The sequence below is a fragment of the Syngnathus leptorhynchus genome, chromosome 20, assembly GCF_054491065.1.
Source record: "Syngnathus leptorhynchus isolate UIUO chromosome 20, UIUO_Slep, whole genome shotgun sequence".
Taxonomy (NCBI): domain Eukaryota; kingdom Metazoa; phylum Chordata; class Actinopteri; order Syngnathiformes; family Syngnathidae; genus Syngnathus; species Syngnathus leptorhynchus.
The window spans coordinates 2,650,078-2,659,807 of NC_141214.1; the positions used below are offsets into that span (position 1 = coordinate 2,650,078).

A 9,730-nucleotide genomic window follows, 5' to 3' on the forward strand; every position below is an offset into this window, starting at 1 on the left:
CTGTTATCTAGCATGTTAATAGAGGGTTGTATGCTTTGTATGGTTTATGAAGTTGCTTGTTGCTCTGCGTTTAATTTAGAGAGCTGGTATGAGATGACTTGCAGTATTTTTTGGAATTACTTTTAATCATTCCCCCAAATATGGGGTTTTAATAAACATCTGTTGATTGCACTATGTGGTTATTTTGAATGAGCTAATTGTTGAATACAAAAGTAATCAAACTCCACAGCCTTAAGTTCATAATCAAACTCCACACCCTTAAGTTCATTGATTTGGTTAAAAGTGAGTATTTTCACACATTTACTTGAATATTTGCAGAAATGTGTTACATTTTGTATTTAACTTGACATTTGGACCTAACTTGACTGTCCTTTCTCTTTCTGTTTAGTTGTCAAGAATATATATTTTTAATTATTACACTGTAATCTGTTTGCAAAAAGAATGAAGAAAAAAAAAACTTAAAGTAACCACTTTGTTCATGATCTCATTTAACCCAGCAAAAACAGAAACGTGGGTTGTTGCACCTCAAGTTTTCACACTTGTAGTTTTGTTTATAGTACTGCAATAAAATATGCATGATTTATTGAATGTAGACAGAACATTGTGTGGACGGGAGAAATCTATTAATGTGTGTACTCAGTTGAACTGTCAATTTTTGAAGTTCTTTTCTTCATGCTAATTTATATGATCAGGCAGCTTGTTTAGGCTAAATAATGTTTGTTATCTATAATTGAAATGATCACATGCATTGATTCATTGTATATTGAAACTGGTTGTTTAATGTAGCAATATTTGCAATGTCATACAACTGCAAAGTTTCATAAAGATGATTTTGAAAGCCCACCTGTATTCTTAACTGTTTTTTTATTCAAAAGTTCTAAATTAATTAGTACAAAAACACTCACTCTCTGTACATGATTCTCAGAAAAGAAAAAAAAACATTTGGAAACGGTGAAGGTCATAAAAATGGATTTGTACCTGAACATAATGGCAGATGCAACCAATTGACTGAATAACTCATTCACAGTCAACACAAGGGCACAAAAACAGTGCAGTCAAATTGTATCCAAAAGGCCAAGAGCAAGAACCATTTGAAACTCTTCTTTCAAATTGCACCACAGCTTACACCGGGTCAGCATTTTACACGCTTTGTGTTTGAATAAACCAAAGTATCGCAAAACTTCACGTAAAATAGAGGAAAGACTAGTTCCCGGGCGATACCAATTCACACCTATGGGTTATTTGTCCGATGTATCTGGGTTACATCATGGCCGGTGACCATTGGGCCCATTGTCATTTATGTTCAGTAAATGGCTCTAAAGTGCACTTCTTAAACATGTAACCCGATGACCCCAGAGAAGGAACCTGTGTCACAACTGCAATCCATAAAATCCTGCTAATTCTCGGCATTCTTTTCCGTCGTCCGTGTGCGTGAAATATACCGGGCGGGTCAGATATGGCCACACGTCAAGGAATTCCTGCTCATGTCACTCAAAAGGTAATCGTTTAAGTACAAGTGAGAACAGGAGCATAAACGTGACATTGACATTTGCGTCTCTGTAGCGAGACGTCTGACTTTGACCCTTTGAGCTTTGGAACTTTTCACGCTATCAAAGTGAACCGATGCTTAGCTGCGAGGGGGACCCCGTGACATGTCAGCAGTTATTACAAGCCCATTTGAATAAGCCGCTCCTTTATTTGAGTTCGCATTTGTGGGTTGAAAGCGGCCCGTTAGCTCGTGGTGACTTACAGTTAAGTGTTTGTCACCAGACTTTTGAAGATTGCGCACAGTCAGAAGATGCCTGACGTATCATCACCTCTGTGTGTGTATAAGTATTTGCAACATTCATTCATCTCTTCTGGTATTTGACTTTATGAAAAGAGATGTAACCAATAAGGTATTAAGGTTTCCCCCCCCCCCCCCCCACTTTGTTTTATTGGTGTAACTTGAAACGGTGCAAAACTTTTAGACGAATGATTGTATACTTCAAGCGTGACCTCAACATTAACCTAAATGTGTGTGAACATGGAACAACATCCCGGCGTCTGTCTTGTTGTGCGAAACTCTCCTTGCTTTTTTTTTCCCACCTCACCCACACATCTTAGAAGTGAAGCCCAACTTCAATTCTAATGCCAGAAGAAGGAGAATCTTTGCAGAGTTACATGTATGTATTTCCATTTACACAAAAAAAATAGAACATGTGATCATTCAACTCAATTGATGACCTTGTTGACTTTTTCACAATCGTGGAAGGAGAGCTTCACACGTCACACAGAGCTTTACGTCGTACTTACCAGAAGCCTCGATCATCATTGAGTAACACTGAAGATTTGAGGTCAGAATAGCAATAACACAATATGGATGGCAACTATTGAAAAGTTCATCCGAGTGTGCAGCGTTGACAAATAGAAACATCACCCCTGCATGTAAACACACCTGATTTTAACTCAACGCAGGATGTCAATTTAGACAAGCTAGTTGAAATCGGCTGGAGCATTTCAGTAGCGCCCTGCAAAAACAAAACGCCCAGTCAACGGCATTACAGAACAAATGTGCTTTTGACAGCGACAAAGGCGCATGCCTGGTTCAAATGTCAGAAAGTATATCAACATTTTGTGAACATTCATTTGGCTGGTCCATACTTACTTTGGCTGTAGGAGCGAGACCAAGAGGAATTTCTGTATCTAATGTAGTCGGGTGATGGGGAGCGCCTGCGACTGAACCACAACATGAAGTGTTGAAATGAATGGAGTGGAGTCACATTTTGACTTTATGAATGATGACTAACCTAAACCTGTAGTCGTACTCATCGTAGCTGTCACATCGATCGTAGCTCCGGTCGTAGCCTCGGTCGTAGCTTCGGTCGTAGCTTCGGTCGTAGCTTCGGTCGTAGCTCCGGTCGTAGCTCCGGTCGTAGCTCCGGTCGTAGCTCCGGTCGTAGCTCCGGTCGTAGCTTCGGTCGTAGCCTCGGTCGTAGCCTCGGTCGTAGCTTCGGTAATAGTTTTTGTCACAGTTCCTATCATAGTTTCTCTCATAGTTTCTATCATAGCCTCTTTCATAGCCTCTGTCATGAGAACGGTCATAGCCTTTGTCGTAGCTTCGCTCATAGCCTTTGTCGTAGCTTCGCTCATAGCCTCGGTCATAGCCACGGTCACAATATGAGCCTCTTCCCCTTTGGCCGCCTCCGCCGCCATCGTCATCATCATCATCTCTGTTAAAAAACAAACAAAAACAAGGTGGCGGTGAGACTGACTCCTTTCTTAATGAGAGGAGGATCCAACATAAACATTGGCTCTTACATCGTTGGTTTACCCATGTAGATTCCAGGTGTAGGGGAGTGGGCACGCTTGGTAATGGAGTAATCCACTCTAATTACCTTCCCGTTTATCTCCATACCATTGGCTTTTTCCATTGCCTGAGAAAAAAATGAAAAAAAGACATGAGTCCATGATCAGCATCACCTCACTCATGCAATGGTGCTGATGAATGGCGTGCGGGTGATGTTGCCTGAAATAAGACTGACATCTAGTGGTGAACTCGAGTAATCACAGCAAAGTAAGCCTGGCAGCTCAGAGTCTATACTTCTGCACAGTAATTCTTGCCACAAACCGTCTCATGAGATGCACGTCATCACAATTGAATAAAAGATCATACCTCCTTTGAATCTTCAAGTCTCTCAAAATAAACGAAGGCGTAGCCACGCGAGCGACCCGAGCGATGGTGAAACACCACCTTGACCCCGGCAAGAGGCCCGTATTGTGAAAACACTTCCCTCAGGTCCCGCGCTCTGGTTTCCAAGCTGAGGCCAAATATCCCCAAACATTTGCTTGGATCAGGGTTGGCCTAGAAGGGTTCACAATTAAAGTCTTTGTGATCCACTGAATTCAAACAAACAACACCTATATTGATTTCATTTTCAAATCATGTTTATCCCGACACCATTTCTCCATAAAGCTAGCCCAAAATATGCCCCAAGGTCCACATACCCTATCAGCAATACTGCCGTGACTGTTTTCTTCTTTTGTTTCATGGCTCTGTTGATACAATGAGATGAGAGAAAGGGTTAGGAAGGTCATGCCAAAATGGTTTACCACAGCATTAACCACATTTAAAAAGAATAAAAATAATTCAGTACGCCTGATACACATTATAGTGCGCTTGACTACGAAAGTATGTCAGTTTCATGAATCATCACAAGAAAACTTCAAAAAGGTTTCAGGCACTATGGCAGTCTAATGAGACTCGACTTTTCAGTGAAAATTATTTGTTTTCCTCTAGGGAGCAGTATGGCTCGTATTAAGGTTGATTACTGACGAATGAATGAATACGGTATATTACATTTATTTATTTATTTTTTTAAAGCAACATCCAGGTCAATTTGCACTCACCCTGAGCCCAGTCTGAGGGCTGCGGTTTGACATCGGGGAAGTGCTACGGTTCTTCCTGCGGCGGAAGTCGGGGCTGTCGGAATGAGAACGAGACCTCCGTCGGCAGGGATGAGACGGAGATCGTGAGCGACCGGCAAGTCGAACAGAAACGTGCCTAGAACGAGAACTGGAAGCCCAGAAGGAGATACTCGTGTAATCGACAGAGGACCAAAGAAATTCAATTACAGCCGCCAATGAACATGAATGACGACAGACCCCGATTTTGATGGAGAGCACAATCTGGATTCAGAATGCTTAGATTCTCGGGATGGACTCGAGGAGCCTGACCTGCTCCCTGACTCGGCCTGAGTTGAACTTCCATGTTCCGATTTAGATGAGGCTTGAGAACCCTGCAGCAACAGTAGTAAAACAATATCATTTATATATACACACACACACGAGTATTTATGACTTAGGCTACTTAAGATTTATAAAAAAAGGTTTAACACATAAAACACAGTACAACAAACACTCACCAAACACTTTACTGGGTACTTATAATCTAATAACTAAATGACTATATCCGTAGTGCCGGAGTACCTCTTTTTATGTCGCGTGAGCTTGTGTATACTGTGGAGAAAATGATAACTATCATTTAAGTACATCTTTAGTTCAAAGAATAATAGTAAGCAAGACTGAATTTAATTAAAAAGATCATGCATGCAGTTTAATGACTAGATTAAAAAGAAAGAACAATGGAAGAAGCAATATTTACTTAACCTAGGGTCATATTCTTTCTTCCAGTTTCTTTTCATTCATTCAAGTTTTCATTTCTACTCTTTATTCTTCTTTTTTTTTTTTTTGGTTTGTTCGTGTTTTTCTTCACCCAAACTTAGCGTTCTAATCTTCGACACATTTTTCTCCCTTGCTCTGTTCATGTTCTCATTAGCCTTCTTTTAGCTTGGAATTTTGTTCTTTCTTCCATCATTGGATAAAAATCTTCAAATCCTTCACGGCCAATGTGCCTTCATCAAAAAAAGAACATCCAAAAATATTAGATGTATGAAAAAGATGTCAAGTGTTTGGTCAAATACAAATATGTAAAAAAAAAAAAAAAAAAGAAACATGGAATCCATTGCAGTTACATTAAGAATCAGAACGTGCAACAACGAATTTCAAATGAGAACATTTCGAGATCAAGTTAAGAGTTATGAAAGAAAACTTTACAACATCTGCACTTGACTTTTCATAAAACGCTTACTGGCTCCATCAGCCCTCCCCAAAATTACTGCTGGAAATAAAAGATAAGACGCCGTTTGAGATAACACCGAGGTGGAGGTTCAAGCTAACGTTAAGTTACTCAAGTTTACTAGCTGCTGTTAAAGGTCTAGAAAAAAATATATACATGTCGTACGTTTAACGAGAGGCAACTTCGGAACTAGCTTTTAGGCGCACTATAATTAGGTCCAAACCTACAAAATGTCAACAACATACAACTTCATTCATTGAGATTGAATGTACGTACATGTTTGTTGTGGTCTTCAAATGAGTAAGGTACAATTAAATGTCCCTCCTTACCCGTCTTTCGTTATCTCCCTCGTCGACGTCACTCATTTTCAGGTCATCTACCTACTTAATAAGTTTATGGAATAAAAAAAAAAAAAAAAAAAGCAAGTTAAACGTTTAAATGGCCAATCTTCTCGATTGATATGTCTCCGATGAGAAAATGGCGCGCCAGGGCGGAGCGATCAGGTAAACTACAAGCATACGTCATTTCCGTTACGACGCCCCCTGCATATAAAAGCTGCCGTTTTTTTTCTTTTCTCGTGCATTATGTCGTGTGTAACATGACGTCGGAAAATATCACAATAAAATCAAACAAGTGTGCTTGTGCACTAAATCTTATATACACTTTTTGTTGTTGTTGCACAAGTCGTATTTGAACCAGTTTATTGAGTCTAGTGGACTTAAATTACAGCTTAAACGGTAACAATTCAGCAGATATCACAGCTATTGTTCATATTTGTTGCTTTAAATCTGGTATCATTATAATGAGCATTTGATAGGATTCTATTCTGCATGAAAAACTATTCCAGCATGAAACAATCACCTCCCACATACAATATACCAGCACTAGCAAAAGTGGATTAGCCCATTATTTTTGGAAAATGTCTACAGTCACAGTGCAACATGAACCCTGAACGTGTATTCGCAGATGTCAGTCATCTTCACAGCACCAAAGACACTGACCTTGCAGTACATTCATTCCATTCATTGAGAGTGAAATAACACCCAAGGCAAGTAAAAGAAATTGAGGAGGAGGGGGGGGGGCATTGTTTTTCAGCCGATACCATGATACAATGCAAACGCAAGTTTAGTGATAAATGAGATTCATCTGTTGTGTCGCCTCATAAATGAGGCTGAACATTCTTTGGATTCTCTATACATGACTAAAATGTTAGCTGAGAGACGAGTCTTCATATAATATCGCATCTAGCGATAGTTCATACTACGACCATTCGGCAATTCGTATCGTGAGTATTCTGTTTCGTTCAGCAGGTTGACGTCATATTGTTCAGTTGTATGGGAGTTGATCCGTAATTTATAGCCAGTAATAGTAATATGATTCAAATATGCCATTATATAAAAATGCAAAATTGAAATATAAAAATGCACTCTGCAATCTTGATCAAATGAAATAAATATAATGGCAAAGAAAAGTGGAAAGGCAAAAAGGTCTCCCTTCCTTTTGAGCTGGCCTTCTAAGAAGCATCAGTCCCTTCAAAACCTGGAGGTCCAGGAATAAAGTCAAGAAAAGTGGGATGTGCTAAGAGATCAATCAGTCAATAAAGTTACCAAACCAAAGCTCATAGATGTTGCTGAGACCTGTTGGGGGTCCTTGGCTTCAAGCGCAACGTCCCATGATGACTGCTAGCCCTCTCCTGCTTGGAGGCTCTTTGCAACGCTGTTGGAGTGGAAGCGAGGACGCTCCCGTGGGAGGTGTTAGTCAGGGACGCATTGACGGCCAACTCTATTTTCCCCTCTAGTTTGACTAGTCGCTCCAGGATATCATCCAGAAGCACCGCTATGGTCCTTTTCAGATCCGCTGCGTGCATAGGGAATACATCATTAAGTCACTACAAGTGGGCAAAGTTTGGTGTATTCTTGTGAGATGATTACCGTAACCCGCCATGGTGGTCCCCTGCGGCCCACCGGGTGCATTCCGGCTCTCCTCTGTCAGGACCTTGACATATCGTCGACTGAGCTCCAGGATCTGCTCGCGTAGCTCGGCGCTGCTCTGGTGGCGAGGTTGCTGCACAGTATAGCGCAGCAACATGAGTCCCCACACCAGAGCAAAGACTAAAAGCAACACACTTAGCTTCTGGGACATGTTGCGTCTCAGGAGAGTCCCAAGCATGATACTGGGAATGGAGGAAGAGCAGGAAACCGGAAAGCACTGGTGATGTAAATAGCCTCGATATTTGTCTATTCAGTCTGATGGTTGATACATTTCCAGGGTATATCTGTTGTTCATATCCAAGCGAGACGTTCACAGTGGAGGAGAAGGATGCTCTGCTCAAATTCCTCTAACAGAGGAGATCCTCAAACTCTGGTTGTTGGTGGGCCACCATAGCAGAAAACCTAGCAAATAAAAGATAGGGGGGGGGGGGGGGAATGAACATGAGACGAAAAAAACAAAACAAAAAAACTTTCATTATATTCAGTGAATGGGCAAAAAAAAAAGCTCATAGGCGCAAACTCCCTGGGGAAAATCAGGCGATCATTTTCCGCTTGTTACATCTTTGTCAACGGGTCCATTCTCCACATTCTGTGCCACTATTGAGCTGTGACAGGAGGGGGAAATAAATTATGAAAACAGAGGTAACAGAATCCATTTTGCTGAGGCTAAGCATCTTTCAATAACATATATTCACCGGAGACTTGCACAACATCACAAACTCATGGCAGGCATACAGTTAAAATAACTCACGAGCGCAAGGTGCCCGTGAAACAAAAACACCTGCACGACTGAACCCGCCACAGCTACGCTATTAGCAACACAAGCCGATAAAGTGCGGATGTTTTACAGAGGCCTGAGTCACGGTGATAAGGGGATCTGTATTTGACGAGGCAGAAACATCTCAGCAAGAATAGTCAACAAACGTTTCGAATGAACCATTTAAGAATCACAAATATCATCGTGGAGATTTAAGACACGCACAGCAGTTGACACATTACCACACATCTTGAGCAATCCAAACTTTTGTCTCTCAGATGAGGAAAAAAAACAACAAAAAAACACGTTCCTCAAACCAAACAACAATGCTTTGTCACATGACCCCCACTTTGGCAAGCCCCACACATGCCAATCTCTAGATAGTGTTACACCCATTAGTCAAGTCTACAGATATAACAAAGCCATTGGATTAAGCCTGCAGATGGCTACTGAATAGTTTAAGGATAATCTATGACCTTGAGTGTGTATGGCTTGACTATTCCAAGTCTGACAGCAAAACAAAACAACAGGCAGGCACCTAGGCAAACCTAATGGTTGACTTAATTCCCAACCAGTACCATCCATTGTCAATGCCAAGGTTTGCACAAGACGGGGAAAACACATCGGAGGGTCTTTGTGTTACTTTACGTATATTAACGCATATTATGATGATAGTTGCAAAAGGGGAAGTTGACATGAAGCTACTTTGCAACTCCGCGTTAGCGTTCTGTTAGCTCGCGAACAACGCTGCAGAAATAAACAGACGAATCGGTAAGATATACTGATTCACCTCAGTGTTCCTGCATCTGAGGTTATCTTGAAGTTGGAGACACTGCCATGCTGCAGCCAAACCACGTATGAGAGCTCCGGTCCCAAAAGGACTGGTCTTAAAAATACTGAGTGTCAAAGATGAGTGTTGCGGTCGCCGGGTAGACCAAAACAAAAACAAAGATGTCTCCACCCTCTCTCAGGGGTAAGTTAGCCGGTCAAGATTGCCCGATGGTCATTTGCTTCTCCTGCTGCGCTCCGATAAACGTTCTGCGGCTCAGTATGCTAAAGCGCACAGCTAGAAATCTTATGCATGCAACTGGGCTGACCGTCATGGTTCCCTTGAAGGTTCGCTGTGCGTCACCGCAAGGCATCATGGGACTTGTAGTCGGACCGCCTTTCTCTCGCCCCACGGCTGACATAAAAGGAAAAATACAAACAAATCATTTATTTAAGTCTTAGTTGCAAGTTTAAAATAATTTAATATTATAATACTTTTATCTGAACTTTATAAGTAAGATTTGCTCGAGTGGGCTTAGTTCATTCGGTTATTTGTGAAACACTTGCAGTACATTTTCCGGCCGTTAGATGGACCCT

The 9,730-nt window shown here is 41.3% G+C and overlaps 2 protein-coding genes across 10 annotated transcripts; both read right to left on the bottom strand.

Moving 5' to 3' along the window:
- Nucleotides 1–495: 495 nt before the first annotated feature.
- tra2a (transformer 2 alpha homolog) lies at nt 496–6,140 on the bottom strand. Of its 8 annotated transcripts, none has more exons than XM_085901377.1 (11): nt 5,947–6,129; nt 5,149–5,393; nt 4,905–4,998; nt 4,645–4,778; nt 4,390–4,555; nt 3,988–4,035; nt 3,656–3,844; nt 3,301–3,416; nt 2,790–3,212; nt 2,648–2,718; nt 496–2,510 (listed from the first exon to the last, which is right to left on the bottom strand). In XM_085901377.1, the coding sequence occupies exons 5-11, from the start codon at nt 4,420–4,422 to the stop codon at nt 2,500–2,502; spliced, it is 891 nt and encodes a 296-aa protein (XP_085757503.1). In that variant the 5' UTR covers nt 4,423–4,555; nt 4,645–4,778; nt 4,905–4,998; nt 5,149–5,393; nt 5,947–6,129; the 3' UTR covers nt 496–2,499. The 8 variants fall into 8 exon arrangements, with proteins under 8 accessions (XP_085757503.1, XP_085757504.1, XP_085757502.1 ...); XM_085901378.1 differs by having other exon boundaries at nt 4,969–4,998; nt 5,894–6,129; XM_085901376.1 differs by having other exon boundaries at nt 5,894–6,129.
- Nucleotides 6,141–6,301: 161 nt separating this feature from the next.
- Nucleotides 6,302–9,541, bottom strand: ccdc126 (coiled-coil domain containing 126). Of its 2 annotated transcripts, none has more exons than XM_085901401.1 (3): nt 9,463–9,541; nt 7,549–8,010; nt 6,302–7,474 (listed from the first exon to the last, which is right to left on the bottom strand). In XM_085901401.1, exons 2-3 carry the CDS (start codon nt 7,784–7,786, stop codon nt 7,236–7,238), a joined length of 477 nt encoding a protein of 158 aa, XP_085757527.1. In that variant the 5' UTR covers nt 7,787–8,010; nt 9,463–9,541; the 3' UTR covers nt 6,302–7,235. The 2 variants fall into 2 exon arrangements, with proteins under 2 accessions (XP_085757527.1, XP_085757526.1); XM_085901400.1 differs by having other exon boundaries at nt 9,156–9,504.
- Nucleotides 9,542–9,730: the final 189 nt, after the last annotated feature.